Source organism: Diabrotica virgifera, chromosome 9, assembly GCF_917563875.1.
Source record: "Diabrotica virgifera virgifera chromosome 9, PGI_DIABVI_V3a".
NCBI classification, from domain to species: domain Eukaryota; kingdom Metazoa; phylum Arthropoda; class Insecta; order Coleoptera; family Chrysomelidae; genus Diabrotica; species Diabrotica virgifera.
The window spans coordinates 124507038-124529270 of NC_065451.1; the positions used below are offsets into that span (position 1 = coordinate 124507038).

Below are 22233 nucleotides of genomic sequence, written 5' to 3' on the forward strand. Positions count from 1 at the left end.
ACGTTCCCCCACTCCTGCAAAATTCGCAGATACATGATAGAATGAATAAAGCAAAAATCAGTATCATTCAATCAATCGATGAAGCAAGATGGAAAAAATTGAGTTGTTCAGAGGTCCGAACGCAGTCAGAAAAATTAAGCAGTTAAATGTATATGATATACTTATTGATCAATGGATGACAAACACAAAAGTTACCTGCTACATCCTTTATGTCAGCGGAGTACCAGCATCATTTGTACTCCTATCGAAACGTGACTTTGATCCACTTGGACAACATGATGTACCAAGAGTATTAGAATACGTATACACTTTACCTAATCATCGGAGAAGAGGATATGCATGCAAACTTATACATCACATAAAGAAAAATAATGAATTCACTGCGTTCTGCTCCAACGAAGAATCTGAACGGCTTTTTTTAAAAAGCAAATGTATTAATCATGGCTTAATGAATTATAATGTAATGTTTAGATATCCATAATAAATTTATATAAAATATATCTTGTCTTATTTCTTACACGGTTAATGTACTTGTAAATAATAGATGGTGTAGCTTACAGTGACAATACATAAAGATGCATGAATCTCCCTCCAATCATACATGAAACTGTCATGGTTATTAATCCTATTTGATATCGCCCAATAGAAATATGGGGTATAATAAAATGAATGAAGAGATAAAGAAATGATAAAAATAAAACTTCTTTCATTTATCCACTCACTTATGCGGTTAAAAAAAACCTTAAAAAGGAAAAGCCGTCGGTTGCTGCTATAAAACGCAGGAGTAGCATACACATGAAAAACACCTCCATCATTGTTTACATACAAAAATAGACTAACCTATATTTGTGTAAGCATCAATTTATATATAATCCCATAAAACATACGATATAGTGCCAAAGAGGCCTTATACATAACATGTTGTTAAAACAGACGTCATAACGTAATTTGTCATTCAAAATCCTGTAATTTGAGGTGTCATACGATAAGATTCACCATACAATGCTAAAAATATAAGATAGAGGGCCAAAGGGGCCTTATACATAACATGGTGTTAAAACAGACATCTTAACGTAATTTGTCATTCAAAATCCTGTAATTTGAGGTGCTACATGATAAGATTCAACATATCAGGCAAATAATATAAGATATGACGCCAAAAAGGCGTTATACGTGACATGTTGTTAAAACAAACATCATAACGTAATTTGACATTCTAAATCCTGTAATTTGAGGTGCTACATGATAAGATTTGACATATAATGCGAATAATATAAGATAGAGGGTCAAAAAGACGTTATACGTGACATGTTGTTAAAACAGACATCATAACGTAATTTGTCATTCAAAATTCTGTAATTTGAGGTGCTACATGATAAGATTCTACATATAATGCGAATAATATAAGATAGAGGGTCAAAAAGGCGTTATACGTGACATGTTGTTAAAACAGACATCATAACGTAATTTGTCATTCAAAATCCTGTAATTTGAGGTGCTACATGATAAGATTCTACATATAATGCGAATAATATAAGATAGAGGGTCAAAGAGGCCTTATACATAACATGTTGTTAAAACAGACATCACAACGTAATTTGTCATTCAAATCCTGTAATTTGAGGTGCTACATGATAAGATTTGACATATAATGCGAATAATATAAGATATAATGCCAACAGGCCTTATACATGACATGGTGTTAAAGCAGACATCATAACGTAATTCATCATTCAAAATCCTTTAATTTGATGGGTCACACAGTGATTTCTGATTATCCGTTCAAAAGATACATGGTGCATTGCCATAACGGCCTAAGGGATAACTTGGTTGAACTGTAAATGCTTATTTATTGTTATTGACGTTAAAACAAAACCATTGGCATAGAAAAATCTCTTATCGCAGTTTGATCTCTAGCAAATCCTAATTCGCTCAATTTTGCACCAAGTGCTCCGTGCAATATATCATTAGAAAGGTATTTTCATGTATATTAAGAAAATCACTGACCAAGTGTGTTACGGTCATTATTTATGGCTGAAAACAACAAAAAACGACAAATTCTCAATGTACTATATTGATACAAAATGTACTTTTATGGTACCAAAAAGGCCTTATACATGACATGGTGTTAAAGCAGACATCATAACGTAATTCATCATTCAAAATCCTTTAATTTGATGGGTCATACATTGATTTCTGATTATCCGTTCCAAAGATACAAATATTTGTACAAAATTACGAAAAATCAAATATTTTGAAATATTTACAAAAATATTTTAAGTTGTTAACATGCCGGATGCGTATGGTTGATAAGAAAGAATGTAGACGTTATTTTTGCAACAACAATAAGCCGCTAAAGATATAACAAGCCACAATGCTAAAAGGCCGGATGGAGTTGGTTGATAATATATACCCACAACTGTTATTTGTGTAAATGTTATCGTATATTTTTAAAACCACAAGGTCTTGTGTTTTGCAAAAACACATTCAAACATTTGATCACGTTCATGCTGCGTGAATTTCGCCTATAAATGCTGAAACAGACGAGCATATACCATAGTCGACATCTGACAGTTTCTACAGTATAGTTGCAGTGTTCAGTGAAAGATATTCAATTAAGGTAAGCGATTTTGTTGTTTATTTTACATATGGTTTTTTGTGAATTTATTGGTTTGCTATTTTGTTAAATAATTCTGATGTACATGTGTTTCTTTTTATCTATGGGTAATACTGGTTTTAATTCTCTCTTCCCAACTTGTTTGCAGGTCTTCTAGGTATTTATGATTCTTGTATCTATATATACTTCTCTTAAAATAAAATGTGTGTACTATAGGTGATTTTATTCTTATATTCAATGTGATTTATTATAAGTAATTTTATTACTTGTTTTTAAATATCATAGGATGTATCTGTCGCTAATATTTTTAACTGATTTTACGTTTTATCCCTAAAATAATAATAGCTGTTTATGACTCATTTCTACTGTACTTTTTTCATCTTTTAATATTTCCTTGTTACATAAATAAATGAGGTAGGTTTTTACATTAAGATAATCATATTTTACTATTTAGTTCTTATTTTCTAATACTTTCATGGTCTAGAATCCGCATATGGCCCAGAATCGGTATGCCGATACGTGGCCACTTTCATGCACCAGAATAGCCATGTGGCGCAGAATCGGTATGCCGATACGTGGTCACTTTCATGCACCAGAATCCGCATATGGCCCAGAATCGGTATGCCGATACGTGGTCACTTTCATGCACCAGAATCGCCATGTGGCTCAGAATAGGTATGCCGATACGGGGGCCACTTTCATGCACCAAAATCGCCATGTGGCCCCGAATCGGTGGTATGCCTAACCCCGGACACTTTCGTTTTCAAGAATAGTAACTTTTTATGATACATTTAGCGCGGTACTCCGTCTTCTTTTAGCACATTTTTCTTGTTATCTGCAATAGGATAATAGTATTTTACCGTTTAGTTCTTATTTTCTAATTTGAATTATAAATATGTTTTATTTCATGTTTTTTTTTCAGGCATGTATGATGCAACACCTGTCCGTATATTTCTGAACAATTTTATGATTTATTTCAGTATCTTTTTATGCCGCATTCTACCGTACTTTTGTTTTTCAACAATATACAATCAAGCGTAGCTGTCATATATATTTTATATACGACCAAGCGCAGCTGGTATTTATTTTTAACAGTGTGATAATAATCGTGTTGCATTTTCTATTTTATGTACGACCCAACTTAGTTTTATTTTTAAAAATATATTGACAATCTTTGTACTGCATTGGGTTAGTAAATAAGAAACAGTATGCGTTATTTTTATTTCATACTAGTACATTATTACAGTTTTTAATTAAAAACTAAATGCCCTAGTCGATTTATTTTAACATTTTTATCCATGGGTTCAACGGCATAATGGTTAAACGATGATGTCTCGTAATCTATGCTTGTGCGCTGTTTAAATTGTCGGTCAGAGCGTTCATCACTCTTACGATGTTTTTTCTCAGTTTTCCGAACATTTTCACAGGGGCTTCGACGCATGTTTGAGTTATTTTTAAACAAAGGTTTTATGATCTTATTAAATTTATCCGGGAATGCTTGATGCCTCAAATATCCTCGGGAATCTCTATGAACACCTGTGACTTCTAATATTTTTTTTTATAGTTTAGGCTATCATTTGGTGTAAAGTCTTGAGGATACATATAAAATTATAAAAGTAAATAGCCCACAAGTAGCCTTGTACTTGCTATCGTTAATCAGTATATTCTTAGGAGCAAATTTGATTTCCGTATCACCCATTAGCCATTTATCAGTTTTCCAAACATAGTGTGGACCATAAGCTCTATCAAGGTCTGGTGAATGATGCCAATATTTTTGAAGGTGTTCATCTTCTTCTTCATCTGTGCTTTCTTCATCCTTCTGGCGCATATTTCTCAAACGATTGTTTTGGTGTCCGCTGGTCTCTTCATGCTTCTCTGTCTGATGTGAAGTTTTCAGATAATTGTTTAGTTCTCCAAGAGGTTCAGTACTAGGTGTTAAAACTGTTTTGAGTTGTTGTTCACGTTGCATTATTATTTTGAGTGAATTATACTTTTTCTAATAACTTAGCAAGCTGCTTAACACGATGTTCACCGTTAATTTTCTTATATCTGAATGCCGTTTCTCTAGTTAACACCTTTATCTATATCCGCTGACTCGCATCTGACATATAGCTAACATGCATCTGGCATACATCTGACTTATAGCTGACATACATCTGACTTGCATCTGACTTGGCGCTAACCGTTAAATTATCGCTGTATAACCTCATGACATAACGCTGAATCATAGTTTACTTCATGCAGTAATCACGTGACAGTACTCAACAGAACGTCACAGTAACTAACAGAACGTGACAGTAACTAACAGAGCGTTACGTGAATGACGTAAATCACGTGACAGTACTCAACAGAACGTGACAGAACGTGACGTAAATCACGTGACAGTACTCAACAGAACGTGACGTAAATCACGTGACAGTACTCAACAGAACGTGACAGAACGTGTCAGCACCTAACAGAACGTGTCAGCACCTAACAGATCGTGACGTAAAATAACGTGACAGAACGTGACGTAAATCACGTGACAGTACTCAACAGAACGTGACGTAAAATAACGTGACGTAAATCACGTGACAGTACTCAAAAGAACGTGACGTAAAATAACGTGACGTAAAATAACGTGACAGAACGTGTCAGCACCTAACAGAACGCGACAGAACGTGTCAGCACCTAACAGATCGTGACGTAAAATAACGTGACGTAAAATAACGTGACGTAAAATACCGTGACGTAAAATAACGTGACGTGAACGACGTAAATAACGTAACAGTACCTAACTCTCTCTATCTCTCTCTCTCTCTTTCTCTGCTATCACACTTTCTTTGCGCTCAACAACCTTTTTGCTACAAGCATCAATGACGTACTTCCTATTAACAAGTGATATATTGTTTGTAACAATATAACCTAATTCTTTAATTATTCGTTTTATAGCTAAGTAGGTCATTGTCAATAACTGAGTTGTATATAAAAAACAATTACTTCAAAAATTTATTTATTTTTTCCTAAGTATCTTTGCTACAGTAATAAAAATATTTTTTCGTATTTCCAACAGACCTGCAGGAGCCTCTTTAAAATAGGCAGTCGTCGATTTGATTTTCTGAAAATCATGATAAATATTCTACATTTTTATGTCTTCGCCGCTTTTACACATAAACATTCCTTTTTTCATCGTAAATTCTATTTGATGAGGTAGATGATGTTTTGTAATTGCATCTGTTGGGTCGTATACTATTTCATTATGTTCATTCCAGAAATGGGGCGTAATTACAATTCCATTTGAGTAGAACTTTGCACCTACTACCACCTCTGTCGTTATCCCATACTGGCTGGCAACTTCATGAAATATTAAACTAGCCGGTAAACACGCGCCTGCGTAGCTGGCTCGGATAAATTCTTGCTCGATACATGTCTTAATCAAGTTTAACTGAATGTGCTGTTTCATACTGGAGCAACTGCTGTGCCTGCTTTGACTGTTATTCGATGAATGAAAACTTGTTGTGTTATCGAGTGTGGTAGTGATGAATGTGGTGGGAGGTAATCAAGAATTTTAAGTGTTTCCATATAAAATTTAATATAAGTTGGTAGACAGTGTTTATAGTACTTGTTATATCGGTATTATGTTGGTAGTACTGATACTTTCATGTATCTCTCGTAGCATAAGTAGGGAAAAATGTATCCAAGTTCAATAAATGTCTTAAATGCAGCATTTTTACATTGATTCTTATGGAAGAACAAGCACAAATTCACACATTTCAGGGGCCTTTTAAGCTACCATTTAGTTTTCCGTCCGACTAGAAGTATATTTAATACCTGACTGTCATCGCAGCTCACGCTTGCGATGTGCATCGCCCCGCCTTCTCTCCTCTGACGCGAGTCAGAGGCTCCACCCGTCGAGGTTTTGGAATTCCCAGCTTGCCGCACGCGTCACAGCGACGCTTCTATAAAAGCTGGCGGTTCCAATCCTCGACATCTCAGTCCGCAGTCGTCCTCCGGCCTGCACGGGCTTGCCCGTCAGCCTGGGGCGCTGCACCTGCCTTCCCCGACTCTGTGGTCTGGGGTCACTCTACAGAAAGCAGTTGTTTTATTTAATAGCAGTAGTGTTCTCTTTTAGGGTTCAGTTTTAAAATGTAAGAAAGCACTAGCTTTGGCCTGGTTCTTTTCAGATCCAGCCAAAGTCTCTAGAAGTAGCGTAGCAGTATTTTATTTTTAGGTACAATTATTTTAATGTAAGAAACGACACTGAGTTATTGTTAGAACTCAGTGTCCCCCTTTGCACTCGTCTTTTTCAAGGCCTGGTGCATTTTCCCATTACCTTAGCCCTGGAGGGCTGAGGCGTAGCTGATGACCAGCGAAGCCGTGCCATATTTTGTAAATGGACGAGGATACGGATAGGCCGGGGGTGAATTGAGTAGCTCCTTGTATGGAATAAGTTAGAGACCCAGACCTTTGCCTAACTTATTCCCCCTATCCGTAACATGGCGCCTAACTAGTGGATCAACCCTCACACCCGACCCTTGAGATTGAGAGTCACACCAAGCCATCCGGCTGAGTTCACCTGGAGGTGGACTCAAAGATGACAGCGGGGAGGCCATGTTAGAGTGCCTGGTAGGCCAACATTCCGCCTCATCAATGGATCCTGCGGGAACCAGATGTCTTCGGTGTGCCAGGTCGCCGACGAGCCAGACTTCGCCCGAAGTCGGATGTCCCCCAGAAGCCAACGAGAGTCCTCGGAGTAGCCGTTGAGTCATATCTCCTGGCCAGGCGCCGGTCACACAGCACCAAATGCCGCAGGCAGGACTCACCTACAACAACCCGTTGGAACATGGTAGATGGGAGAACAGAGGACCTAGGAGGAGCTGAACTTCGAGGGAGCTGGTACATTGACGGAGCGTTTACGTAGGAGCAAGAGATGACGTTCAGACCAACGACGACCCCAGAAAGCTGTCTCATGTGAGTTTGTGATTTTCAAAGACTTTTTTTAATTGTATTTTCTCTTTTACGTTTTTTTACATGTATTTTAAAATTATTTTCGACTTAATAAATTTTATTCTAGCCACAGAGTCTCCAAAGGAGGGGGGATGTCATCGCAGCTCACGCTTGCGATGTGCATCGCCCCGCCTTCTCTCCTCTGACGCGAGTCAGAGGCTCCACCCGTCGAGGTTTTGGAATTCCCAGCTTGCCGCACGCGTCACAGCGACGCTTCTATAAAAGCTGGCGGTTCCAATCCTCGACATCTCAGTCCGCAGTCGTCCTCCGGCCTGCACGGGCTTCCCCGACTCTGTGGTCTGGGGTCACTCTGCAGAAAGCAGTTGTTTTATTTAATAGCAGTAGTGTTCTCTTTTAGGGTTCAGTTTTAAAATGTAAGAAAGCAATAGCTTTGTCATTCAAATCCTGTAATTTGAGGTGCTACATGATAAGATTTGACATATAATGCGAATAATATAAGATATAATGCCAACAGGCCTTATACATGACATGGTGTTAAAGCAGACATCATAACGTAATTCATCATTCAAAATCCTTTAATTTGATGGGTCACACAGTGATTTCTGATTATCCGTTCAAAAGATACATGGTGCATTGCCATAACGGCCTAAGGGATAACTTGGTTGAACTGTAAATGCTTATTTATTGTTATTGACGTTAAAACAAAACCATTGGCATAGAAAAATCTCTTATCGCAGTTTGATCTCTAGCAAATCCTAATTCGCTCAATTTTGCACCAAGTGCTCCGTGCAATATATCATTAGAAAGGTATTTTCATGTATATTAAGAAAATCACTGACCAAGTGTGTTACGGTCATTATTTATGGCTGAAAACAACAAAAAACGACAAATTCTCAATGTACTATATTGATACAAAATGTACTTTTATGGTACCAAAAAGGCCTTATACATGACATGGTGTTAAAGCAGACATCATAACGTAATTCATCATTCAAAATCCTTTAATTTGATGGGTCATACATTGATTTCTGATTATCCGTTCCAAAGATACAAATATTTGTACAAAATTACGAAAAATCAAATATTTTGAAATATTTACAAAAATATTTTAAGTTGTTAACATGCCGGATGCGTATGGTTGATAAGAAAGAATGTAGACGTTATTTTTGCAACAACAATAAGCCGCTAAAGATATAACAAGCCACAATGCTAAAAGGCCGGATGGAGTTGGTTGATAATATATACCCACAACTGTTATTTGTGTAAATGTTATCGTATATTTTTAAAACCACAAGGTCTTGTGTTTTGCAAAAACACATTCAAACATTTGATCACGTTCATGCTGCGTGAATTTCGCCTATAAATGCTGAAACAGACGAGCATATACCATAGTCGACATCTGACAGTTTCTACAGTATAGTTGCAGTGTTCAGTGAAAGATATTCAATTAAGGTAAGCGATTTTGTTGTTTATTTTACATATGGTTTTTTGTGAATTTATTGGTTTGCTATTTTGTTAAATAATTCTGATGTACATGTGTTTCTTTTTATCTATGGGTAATACTGGTTTTAATTCTCTCTTCCCAACTTGTTTGCAGGTCTTCTAGGTATTTATGATTCTTGTATCTATATATACTTCTCTTAAAATAAAATGTGTGTACTATAGGTGATTTTATTCTTATATTCAATGTGATTTATTATAAGTAATTTTATTACTTGTTTTTAAATATCATAGGATGTATCTGTCGCTAATATTTTTAACTGATTTTACGTTTTATCCCTAAAATAATAATAGCTGTTTATGACTCATTTCTACTGTACTTTTTTCATCTTTTAATATTTCCTTGTTACATAAATAAATGAGGTAGGTTTTTACATTAAGATAATCATATTTTACTATTTAGTTCTTATTTTCTAATACTTTCATGGTCTAGAATCCGCATATGGCCCAGAATCGGTATGCCGATACGTGGCCACTTTCATGCACCAGAATAGCCATGTGGCGCAGAATCGGTATGCCGATACGTGGTCACTTTCATGCACCAGAATCCGCATATGGCCCAGAATCGGTATGCCGATACGTGGTCACTTTCATGCACCAGAATCGCCATGTGGCTCAGAATAGGTATGCCGATACGGGGGCCACTTTCATGCACCAAAATCGCCATGTGGCCCCGAATCGGTGGTATGCCTAACCCCGGACACTTTCGTTTTCAAGAATAGTAACTTTTTATGATACATTTAGCGCGGTACTCCGTCTTCTTTTAGCACATTTTTCTTGTTATCTGCAATAGGATAATAGTATTTTACCGTTTAGTTCTTATTTTCTAATTTGAATTATAAATATGTTTTATTTCATGTTTTTTTTTTCAGGCATGTATGATGCAACACCTGTCCGTATATTTCTGAACAATTTTATGATTTATTTCAGTATCTTTTTATGCCGCATTCTACCGTACTTTTGTTTTTCAACAATATACAATCAAGCGTAGCTGTCATATATATTTTATATACGACCAAGCGCAGCTGGTATTTATTTTTAACAGTGTGATAATAATCGTGTTGCATTTTCTATTTTATGTACGACCCAACTTAGTTTTATTTTTAAAAATATATTGACAATCTTTGTACTGCATTGGGTTAGTAAATAAGAAACAGTATGCGTTATTTTTATTTCATACTAGTACATTATTACAGTTTTTAATTAAAAACTAAATGCCCTAGTCGATTTATTTTAACATTTTTATCCATGGGTTCAACGGCATAATGGTTAAACGATGATGTCTCGTAATCTATGCTTGTGCGCTGTTTAAATTGTCGGTCAGAGCGTTCATCACTCTTACGATGTTTTTTCTCAGTTTTCCGAACATTTTCACAGGGGCTTCGACGCATGTTTGAGTTATTTTTAAACAAAGGTTTTATGATCTTATTAAATTTATCCGGGAATGCTTGATGCCTCAAATATCCTCGGGAATCTCTATGAACACCTGTGACTTCTAATATTTTTTTTTATAGTTTAGGCTATCATTTGGTGTAAAGTCTTGAGGATACATATAAAATTATAAAAGTAAATAGCCCACAAGTAGCCTTGTACTTGCTATCGTTAATCAGTATATTCTTAGGAGCAAATTTGATTTCCGTATCACCCATTAGCCATTTATCAGTTTTCCAAACATAGTGTGGACCATAAGCTCTATCAAGGTCTGGTGAATGATGCCAATATTTTTGAAGGTGTTCATCTTCTTCTTCATCTGTGCTTTCTTCATCCTTCTGGCGCATATTTCTCAAACGATTGTTTTGGTGTCCGCTGGTCTCTTCATGCTTCTCTGTCTGATGTGAAGTTTTCAGATAATTGTTTAGTTCTCCAAGAGGTTCAGTACTAGGTGTTAAAACTGTTTTGAGTTGTTGTTCACGTTGCATTATTATTTTGAGTGAATTATACTTTTTCTAATAACTTAGCAAGCTGCTTAACACGATGTTCACCGTTAATTTTCTTATATCTGAATGCCGTTTCTCTAGTTAACACCTTTATCTATATCCGCTGACTCGCATCTGACATATAGCTAACATGCATCTGGCATACATCTGACTTATAGCTGACATACATCTGACTTGCATCTGACTTGGCGCTAACCGTTAAATTATCGCTGTATAACCTCAGACATAACGCTGAATCATAGTTTACTTCATGCAGTAATCACGTGACAGTACTCAACAGAACGTCACAGTAACTAACAGAACGTGACAGTAACTAACAGAGCGTTACGTGAATGACGTAAATCACGTGACAGTACTCAACAGAACGTGACAGAACGTGACGTAAATCACGTGACAGTACTCAACAGAACGTGACGTAAATCACGTGACAGTACTCAACAGAACGTGACAGAACGTGTCAGCACCTAACAGAACGTGTCAGCACCTAACAGATCGTGACGTAAAATAACGTGACAGAACGTGACGTAAATCACGTGACAGTACTCAACAGAACGTGACGTAAAATAACGTGACGTAAATCACGTGACAGTACTCAACAGAACGTGACGTAAAATAACGTGACGTAAAATAACGTGACAGAACGTGTCAGCACCTAACAGAACGCGACAGAACGTGTCAGCACCTAACAGATCGTGACGTAAAATAACGTGACGTAAAATAACGTGACGTAAAATACCGTGACGTAAAATAACGTGACGTGAACGACGTAAATAACGTAACAGTACCTAACTCTCTCTATCTCTCTCTCTCTCTTTCTCTGCTATCACACTTTCTTTGCGCTCAACAACCTTTTTGCTACAAGCATCAATGACGTACTTCCTATTAACAAGTGATATATTGTTTGTAACAATATAACCTAATTCTTTAATTATTCGTTTTATAGCTAAGTAGGTCATTGTCAATAACTGAGTTGTATATAAAAAACAATTACTTCAAAAATTTATTTATTTTTTCCTAAGTATCTTTGCTACAGTAATAAAAATATTTTTTCGTATTTCCAACAGACCTGCAGGAGCCTCTTTAAAATAGGCAGTCGTCGATTTGATTTTCTGAAAATCATGATAAATATTCTACATTTTTATGTCTTCGCCGCTTTTACACATAAACATTCCTTTTTTCATCGTAAATTCTATTTGATGAGGTAGATGATGTTTTGTAATTGCATCTGTTGGGTCGTATACTATTTCATTATGTTCATTCCAGAAATGGGGCGTAATTACAATTCCATTTGAGTAGAACTTTGCACCTACTACCACCTCTGTCGTTATCCCATACTGGCTGGCAACTTCATGAAATATTAAACTAGCCGGTAAACACGCGCCTGCGTAGCTGGCTCGGATAAATTCTTGCTCGATACATGTCTTAATCAAGTTTAACTGAATGTGCTGTTTCATACTGGAGCAACTGCTGTGCCTGCTTTGACTGTTATTCGATGAATGAAAACTTGTTGTGTTATCGAGTGTGGTAGTGATGAATGTGGTGGGAGGTAATCAAGAATTTTAAGTGTTTCCATATAAAATTTAATATAAGTTGGTAGACAGTGTTTATAGTACTTGTTATATCGGTATTATGTTGGTAGTACTGATACTTTCATGTATCTCTCGTAGCATAAGTAGGGAAAAATGTATCCAAGTTCAATAAATGTCTTAAATGCAGCATTTTTACATTGATTCTTATGGAAGAACAAGCACAAATTCACACATTTCAGGGGCCTTTTAAGCTACCATTTAGTTTTCCGTCCGACTAGAAGTATATTTAATACCTGACTGTCATCGCAGCTCACGCTTGCGATGTGCATCGCCCCGCCTTCTCTCCTCTGACGCGAGTCAGAGGCTCCACCCGTCGAGGTTTTGGAATTCCCAGCTTGCCGCACGCGTCACAGCGACGCTTCTATAAAAGCTGGCGGTTCCAATCCTCGACATCTCAGTCCGCAGTCGTCCTCCGGCCTGCACGGGCTTGCCCGTCAGCCTGGGGCGCTGCACCTGCCTTCCCCGACTCTGTGGTCTGGGGTCACTCTACAGAAAGCAGTTGTTTTATTTAATAGCAGTAGTGTTCTCTTTTAGGGTTCAGTTTTAAAATGTAAGAAAGCACTAGCTTTGGCCTGGTTCTTTTCAGATCCAGCCAAAGTCTCTAGAAGTAGCGTAGCAGTATTTTATTTTTAGGTACAATTATTTTAATGTAAGAAACGACACTGAGTTATTGTTAGAACTCAGTGTCCCCCTTTGCACTCGTCTTTTTCAAGGCCTGGTGCATTTTCCCATTACCTTAGCCCTGGAGGGCTGAGGCGTAGCTGATGACCAGCGAAGCCGTGCCATATTTTGTAAATGGACGAGGATACGGATAGGCCGGGGGTGAATTGAGTAGCTCCTTGTATGGAATAAGTTAGAGACCCAGACCTTTGCCTAACTTATTCCCCCTATCCGTAACATGGCGCCTAACTAGTGGATCAACCCTCACACCCGACCCTTGAGATTGAGAGTCACACCAAGCCATCCGGCTGAGTTCACCTGGAGGTGGACTCAAAGATGACAGCGGGGAGGCCATGTTAGAGTGCCTGGTAGGCCAACATTCCGCCTCATCAATGGATCCTGCGGGAACCAGATGTCTTCGGTGTGCCAGGTCGCCGACGAGCCAGACTTCGCCCGAAGTCGGATGTCCCCCAGAAGCCAACGAGAGTCCTCGGAGTAGCCGTTGAGTCATATCTCCTGGCCAGGCGCCGGTCACACAGCACCAAATGCCGCAGGCAGGACTCACCTACAACAACCCGTTGGAACATGGTAGATGGGAGAACAGAGGACCTAGGAGGAGCTGAACTTCGAGGGAGCTGGTACATTGACGGAGCGTTTACGTAGGAGCAAGAGATGACGTTCAGACCAACGACGACCCCAGAAAGCTGTCTCATGTGAGTTTGTGATTTTCAAAGACTTTTTTAATTGTATTTTCTCTTTTACGTTTTTTTACATGTATTTTAAAATTATTTTCGACTTAATAAATTTTATTCTAGCCACAGAGTCTCCAAAGGAGGGGGGATGTCATCGCAGCTCACGCTTGCGATGTGCATCGCCCCGCCTTCTCTCCTCTGACGCGAGTCAGAGGCTCCACCCGTCGAGGTTTTGGAATTCCCAGCTTGCCGCACGCGTCACAGCGACGCTTCTATAAAAGCTGGCGGTTCCAATCCTCGACATCTCAGTCCGCAGTCGTCCTCCGGCCTGCACGGGCTTCCCCGACTCTGTGGTCTGGGGTCACTCTGCAGAAAGCAGTTGTTTTATTTAATAGCAGTAGTGTTCTCTTTTAGGGTTCAGTTTTAAAATGTAAGAAAGCAATAGCTTTGGCCTGGTTCTTTTCAGAACCAGCCAAAGTCTCTAGAAGTAGCGTAGCAGTATTTTATTTTTAGGTACAATTATTTTAATGTAAGAAACGACACTGAGTTCTTGTTAGAACTCAGTGTCCCCCTTTGCACTCGTCTTTTTCAAGGCCTGGTGCATTTTCCCATTGCCTTAGCCCTGGAGGGCTGAGGCGTAGCTGATGACCAGCGAAGCCGTGCCATATTTTGTAAATGGACGAGGATACGGATAGGCCGGGGGTGAATTGAGTAGCTCCTTGTATGGAATAAGTTAGAGACCCAGACCTTTGCCTAACTTATTCCCCCTATCCGTAACATGACATTACGGTATTTTCTTCATTCTGTTTCAGATATTCCTAGCGTTCAGACGTGTGCCCTGGTAAGTTTTATATCGTTCAGAAGTGTGCTCTGTTGAGTGATAAATTTGAATATTTTTGATTTTGTCGAAAACAATTTTTTGAAATTTTTAAAACATATTTAGAGTTTGGGTTCTAAATTTTTGAATTCTAAGTTTTGAATATTTATTATTATTTTATTACTTAGTGTTGTTTGATTTGGTCAGTTTTTTTTTAATAATTTCTCATCCTTTAATAACGAAAACATGAACAAATTCTTAGTCACTAAAGATACATCTAAGAAAATTCGTAAATTTGGCCTCCAGGGACGAACTCTGGAATTTAAAATCAGGGATGTGCCGCAGAGTGAGGAACCTGTGGGATGGGTAAAGAAGGCCATCGAGGGGATTGTACTTAAGGGAACAGAAGGTTTGGAACCAACCGATCAGGTCGGTTTCACTTTTTGCTCGAAAGACTTTGCCAGAGGTCAGGGTTGGATGAGGTTCAGGCCTGCCTGTGAAGTGACCGTTGATGATATATGGGATAAGATTAGTTCCATATATCAGAGTAATAGCGCTGGCCTCAATACCGAGACATTTTGTTTGGGTATTACGACGGTAAAAATGCCCGCAGGAAAAGGTCGGGGATATAATTATAACTCCTTTAACGAAGAGTGTTTGAAACGACGAGGAATTATTGTTATTAAAAACAAGGATAACCTTTGTTTACCTCGTGCTCTTGTGGTTGCTAAAGCTCACGTAGATAAGGACCAAGAATGGAAGCAGGTACGTCAAGATATTGGAAAAAAACAAGGACAAAGAGCCCATCAACTGATTGAAGCCTCTAACGTAACAATTCCTGCCGAAGGGGCTGGAATACCCGAACTTCAACAGTTTCAGGGATACCTCATAGATTACAAAATTGTGGTGTATTGTTATGGCAGCAAGGGTCGTGACGTTATGTTCTGTGGTAATACTAATGGTCCCGCATTAAATCTTTTGTATCACGAAGGACACTTCAACGTGATCACCTCGTTGACAGCTGCTTTTTGTTGTATTTATTATTGTGAGGAGTGCCACCAGCCGTTTAACAACAAAAACGACCACAGGTGTGGTGGTACATGTTTTAGTTGTCGGCGTTCACCAGCTTGTTCCAAGGATGTTGTTAAAATTCCTTGTAGTGAGTGTGGGCGAACCTTTTACGGTGGGGCATGTTTCAATGCTCACCTAGGATCGGTCTGTGAGAAAATCAAAAGGTGTAAGACCTGTTACAAGATCTACACCAAAAGTCATGTCTGTGGTGAGGTCTTCTGTAAAACTTGTAAGAAAAATTGTCCGTCAGATCATCTTTGTTACATACAGCCCGATTCTGGTAGGCCACCGTCAAAAGATTTTCTATTTATATTTTATGATTTGGAAACTCGTCAAGAAACGGTAATGCCTGATGGTTCACTTCTTCAAGAACCTAACCTGTGTGTTTTTAAACAGTGCTGCGACAAATGTTTGGAATCCGATACCCGCATGTGTACACAATGTGGTGTTCACCTGCAAGTTTTAAAAAACAACCCTATTGAACGGTTTATGGAGTTTGTACTTAATCAACGTAAGTTATTCAAAAGAGTCGTTGTTATGGCCCATAACGGTGGTGGCTTCGACCATCAGTTTGTGTTAAATTATATTCTAACAAAGACTGATATTACTTCCGATTTGATTATGCGTGGTACAAAGTTGGTGTCAATGGCTGTTGGTAACGTTCGTTTTCTTGATAGTCTTAATTACTTTCCAATGGCGTTGTCTGCTCTACCTAAAGCTTTTGGGTTGACAGAGTTGAAAAAGGGATATTTTCCACATTTGTTTAACAGAGAGGAAAATCAATCTTATGTTGGACCTATGCCTGATCTTAAATTTTACGATCCCGATAATTTAAAAGATGATGCACGTGACAAGCTGATCGCGTGGCACGTTGAAAGAGTAGATGAGGGATACGTTTTTGATTTTCAAAAGGAAATTGTTAAATATTGTATTAGCGATGTTGAGATTTTGACTAAGGCTTGTCTCACTTTCAGAAAACAGCTGATGGATACTTCAAATGTCTGCCCGTTTTTCGAGGCAACAACTGTTGCATCGACTTGCAACAAGGTATTCAGGCGTAATTTCTTACAGCCTGACACTATAAGCCTCATTCCAAAAGATGGCTATCGTTTTAAGGATAATCAGTCTAAAATCGCTTTGCAGTGGTTATTGTGGGAAGAAAAGCAACGCTGTATTGAAATTCAGCATGCTGCCAGAGGACCTGAAGCTCTTATTGGAAATTGTAGGGTGGACGGTCTTTACGAAAACACTATCTTTGATTTTCAAGGTTGTTATTATCACGGTTGTCCTACTTGTTACCCTACAGATAGAACTGCACCCCTTCATGACGATCCTTCAGATTGTATGGAAAATCGTTATGAAAAAACAATTGCTAAGGTTAAGCATCTCAGATCAATAGGATATGACGTGGTTGAAATATGGGAATGTCAATTCCGTAAAATGCTGACGGCCGAGATAAAGTCGTATACCGAGGGGCATCCTCTTATGGCTAGCTTACCTTTAAATCCGCGACAAGCTCTGTATGGTGGTCGTACAGGCAATACTGTAGATATTACAAGTGTAAAGATGGTGAAAAAATTAAATACGTTGATGTTTGTTCGCTTTATCCGTGGGTATGCAAGTACGGAAAGTTCCCAATCGGACATCCAAAGAAAATATATATTGGACAGGAATGCAATGCTGTAGACATTACTGAGTTATCTGGATTAATAAAGTGTAAAGTGCTTCCTCCTACAAACCTCTATCATCCTGTTCTTCCTACCAAGATGAACAGTAAATGTATGTTCGTTTTATGCCGAAAGTGTGGAGAGGACTTTGAGGAAGAAGAGTGTGAGCATTCGAATGATGAACGGGCTCTAACAGGTACTTGGGTGATTGAGGAGGTAGTGAAAGCTTTATCAAAGGGTTATAAAATAATTGAGACCTATGAGATATGGTCCTATGATACTTTACAGTTATCGAAATCTCAGAAAGGTCTTTTTTCCGATATGATGAACAAATTTATCAAAGTGAAACAACAAGCTTCAGGGTGGCCGCGAGGATGTGCATCGGATGAGGAAAAGAGCCGGTACATCGAGGAGTTTCTTCAGAGGGAGGATGTCAGGCTGGAGTTTTCCGACATAACGGAGAACCCTGGTCTGAGGTCGTTGGCTAAGCTTATGCTCAATTCTTTCTGGAGTAAGTTCGCTCAGCGAGAGAACCTCCCTAAAACATCCATAATAAACAAGCCTGGAGAATTTTTTGCTATGTTGATTAATCCATCCATTCATGTTAATACGGTGATCCCTGTAAATGAGGACACACTGGTTGTTACGTGGGAGTATGTGGAGGAGGCGTACTCAATGTCGTCAACAGTTAATGTTGTTCTGGCATCATACGTTACGGCTCTGGCTCGTCTCAAATTGTACTCTTATCTGGAGATTATTGGGTCTCGGGCAAAATATTACGACACAGATTCGTGTATTTACCTTTCCAAGGCTGGCTTACCTGATCTCCCAATAGGTGAGTGTATAGGTGACTTAACTGATGAGTTGGGTGGGGGGTATATTTCAGAGTTTGTTTCTGGAGGGCCTAAAAATTACGCATATAAATACACTTTGCCTAACGGTGAAGAAAAAATTTGTTGTAAGGTTAAAGGTATTTGTCTAAATTATGAGGCATCTAAATTAGTTAATTTCGATACCATTAAGAAGATGGTACTTATGAAGTCTGACCCTGTTTCTGTGGTGACTAAACAAATACAACGGACACAGGATCATTGTGTTATCACAAAAACCCTTGAAAAAAAATATAGACCAAACTCAGCAAAAAGAAATTTTTTTGACGATTTTACATCCTTACCTTATGGTTATAAAAAACTTAAAATTTAAACTATGGCCCAGACTCAGCTTTTTTTTATTTTATAACACTATACCTTTTTAACACACACAATCAACATTTTTAACTAGTAAGTTATATATTAATAGATTACTTTTGTTTTGTCAACAGTGGATGCTTTTTCCTCTGCGATACAACCGATCGTCTGTCACACTGAAAAGTGGGTTACTAAAAAGTTGTAGTGAGTTGTCGTTTGTCCTACATGATTAAACATCTTTAAAAGATGTTCAGTTAAGACCATTAAAAGATATCTGATATAGCCCACTGGCAAATTAATGAGCCGTTCTGGTTAAGTCCGTTGCTCGTGTAGCCGCTCATTATAAAATATGGCAATCAGATCATAAAAAGATGTCTGCTGAACCACATAGATTTAGTTAGTTTAAAAAGATGTTCAGTTAAGGTCACTAAAAGATATTCGTTATAAAAATTGTACTATAAATAATGTTAATAAAAAGATACCTGCTGAACCATTTCCGGTATTTTTAAAATACAATAAACAGTTTTCGGCTATGAACCACTTTGTGATTTTGTAACATCATTACAGCTTTGCTCGTTACTTACTAGAAGGTGGGGCAACAATCGCTTGTTCTATGCTATCACAAATATATATTGAATCAACATCACATTTGATTCCTCTGAGGAAATTTGGTGGTTGTAGGCCTCTAGGGGATGGTGTCCACGATAAAACACCAACGAGGTATGTGTTGTACCTCATGGGTGCCTTGGAAATCAACACGAGTAACCTTTGTTTCAGATTATCCTTGAAAAAAATCAGCACGCAATTTGGAGCTATGTTAGCTTTAACGTGAAGACCTTTACGACATGCTTTTTCTTTACGACAATACTGTTAGATATGTCTTTATACATTAACAAAAGTTTTTTTCTACCTAGGTATACTCTAAGTGTATATAATTTTTTTCTCAATATATCTGATACATAATACCTTTAAATATGGTCCTCCTTTTGGAGTATAAAAAGGACGGTCGACTTTTAACCCGCACGGATGCACGCCCATGTACCTTTACGAAGGGAATTGTACATAAACCTATAAGCTGATCGTAATCCATATCTGCAAAGTATGTTGTCAGCTTGGGTTAGTATATACAGTGCATTCCGTATGTTTTATAAACATGATCAGGGGAAATTGTTGTCTAATGGCTATTAAAGAACCGTCTATGGCCCTCATATATTCTTATCGCAGATCTTTAATATCAAACTGTAAAAAACAATAATATTACCCGGCTTGCCGTAGATAAAATATTGTATGCAACTATTCAGTCAATTACATAAAAATAATACGCATTTTTCTGAAAAGACTTGTACATGAGATGTTTGCAGGTTTGGCCACAGCGTAAGAATGGTATATGTTCATTGTAGGAATGTATGATTGGAGGGAGATCGAGGATGTTTGTTGGTCATACTGTAAAAATGGTATACGTTCTTCTAGATGGCTTGGGCATAGTTACGTGTTGCAGCCGACAGGTGGCGATTTGTATGACGAGATTATCAACTGTGATCGGATGTTTGATTGCAATTAGCAACAAATATATCACCGTTTTGGCAGTGTTGCCATGTTTCTCCTTTCCTTCAACGTCTGTTGCGCTAAAATCAATAGCAACGAAGATATAGTGCTGTTTTGGCATTGCTGACATCTTTGTTTTTATGGTAACATATTCACTGTCCCCTCTTTTTCCCAACGAGACCATATTCACACGAATTGGACCAATAGACACGAAGATACGATATAGTGTCGTTTTGGCAATGTCTTTGCGTTTGTTTTTCATGTTAACATATTCCTTCCGCTTTCCAACAATATATAATCAGTCAGGTCGGAGACATGCTATAATGCTCTTTTGCTAATGTCTTTGTGATTGCTGCTCTTTTGCTAATGTCTTACATGTAATAAACGAACCAATAACAGCGCAGATGGCAGATAGGTGCTACATGGATCGGGTAGACCGATGGATAAGAGGACACTTTATTTGGCTTTCTGGACTACATCCGTGTTATAAGAAGAAGAGACAGGCTAGATGAGACCTTTGTGACGTTCTCATTGTTCGGTAAGTGCTCATCTCATTGATCCTTGGGCGATGCTGCGGGATATTGGTCGATGAGTGATCATTGGTCGGTGACTATGTTCCCATTGGTCGGTGGGCGATCATTTGCCGGTGGTTTTGTTCCCATTGGTCTGTGGGCGTGGCTTTGTGGTGGGCGATCATTGGTCGGGTGGGCGTGGCTTTGGTCGGTGGGCGTGGCTTTGTGGTGGGCTTGGTCGGTGGGCGTGGCTTTGGTCGATGGGCGTGGCTTTGTGGTGGGCGGGGCTTGGAGTGCTATGGACGTCTGAGTTGGAGTTTGCCCGTCTGGCCCCAGCGACCCATACTCTGCTTAGATACTAACACCTTTTCTGCTCATAGTACCCGGCATGCGGCTACTTCGGCAGCGGCTAGAAAGGGAATTAGTTTCGATACCATAAGACTAGCTGCTGGTTGGTCGGAACGCTCAAGAACGTTCGCTACGTTTTATAATAGACCGTTAGCGCCCGAGAGCTCATTTGCTAGAGCTGTCTTTTCTTTGGAATAATGGTTAGGGATAATTATTTCATATTTTTCTTCATTTTTGTAGGGTATTTAAGTTTAGTTGCCTTTTTGTGTACTTTACATTTTGTTTCCAATGTTGTTCCTTTGCTATCAGGGTAATAAATGTTTGAGTTACGTTTGTTGCAAAATTTCTTTAAAGATCTACATGACATTTATTTACGAGACGAGACCGACTATAATCACAAGATTAAACGAACTTACCTAAGTGAAGTTTGATCTTGATTATAGGAAGGTCTCGTCGAATTAAATAAAACCCATCCCTACCCAAATTTAGCTATCCCCTTTTGATTTGCAACAAGAGACACGAGCTTTTAAAATGACTGATGGATGTTAAGACGAAGGAGGTGAGTACGGGCGCGGGAGAGTGGGGGCAATGATTTGCTTTAAATTTAGTGGTGAAAATCCGGGCTTCGCATAGGTACTACATGACATTTATTTACTTCGACGAGACCTTCCTATAATCAAGATCAAACTTCACTTAGGTAAGTTTGTTTAATCTTGTGATTATAATTGGTCCAAAAAAAGCCCCAACCCAGACATCCAAAGTAAAAGTTTTCCTCCAACACAAAATTGTTCTATATGGTCCACATATTGTTCAGTAAAAAGTTACACCAATTGGAGCGTCCGGTTTGGGGGAGATGGGGGAGAAGTCGGTAAATTAGTAGTTGTTTTAGGTTTTTCGTCAATATTTCTAAAACTATGCGTAAATTATGTTCTATACTAAAATTTTCTACATAAAATTTAAAACAAAAAAGGTCCAATACATAATTGTTATACATTCAACGGTTCCAGAGTTACGGAGGGTGAAAAGTGGAGGTTTTCGATACTTTTTATATTTTTTGGGCAATTTATAATATTATAACTGATGAAAGAAATTTTTTTGTAAATAAAATTTGCTATTTCAGTGGCCGATAGTATGTTGTGGCCAC

At 38.3% G+C, this 22233-nt stretch overlaps 1 protein-coding gene across 1 annotated transcript; it reads left to right on the forward strand.

The window, feature by feature from the left end:
- Positions 1 to 2509: 2509 nt before the first annotated feature.
- On the forward strand, positions 2510 to 19516 carry LOC126891309 (uncharacterized). The gene is made up of 3 exons (XM_050660487.1): positions 2510 to 2620; positions 14755 to 16210; positions 19252 to 19516. The coding sequence occupies exons 2-3, from the start codon at positions 15006 to 15008 to the stop codon at positions 19514 to 19516; spliced, it is 1470 nt and encodes a 489-aa protein (XP_050516444.1). The 5' UTR covers positions 2510 to 2620; positions 14755 to 15005.
- The last annotated feature ends 2717 nt before the right edge of the window (positions 19517 to 22233 follow it).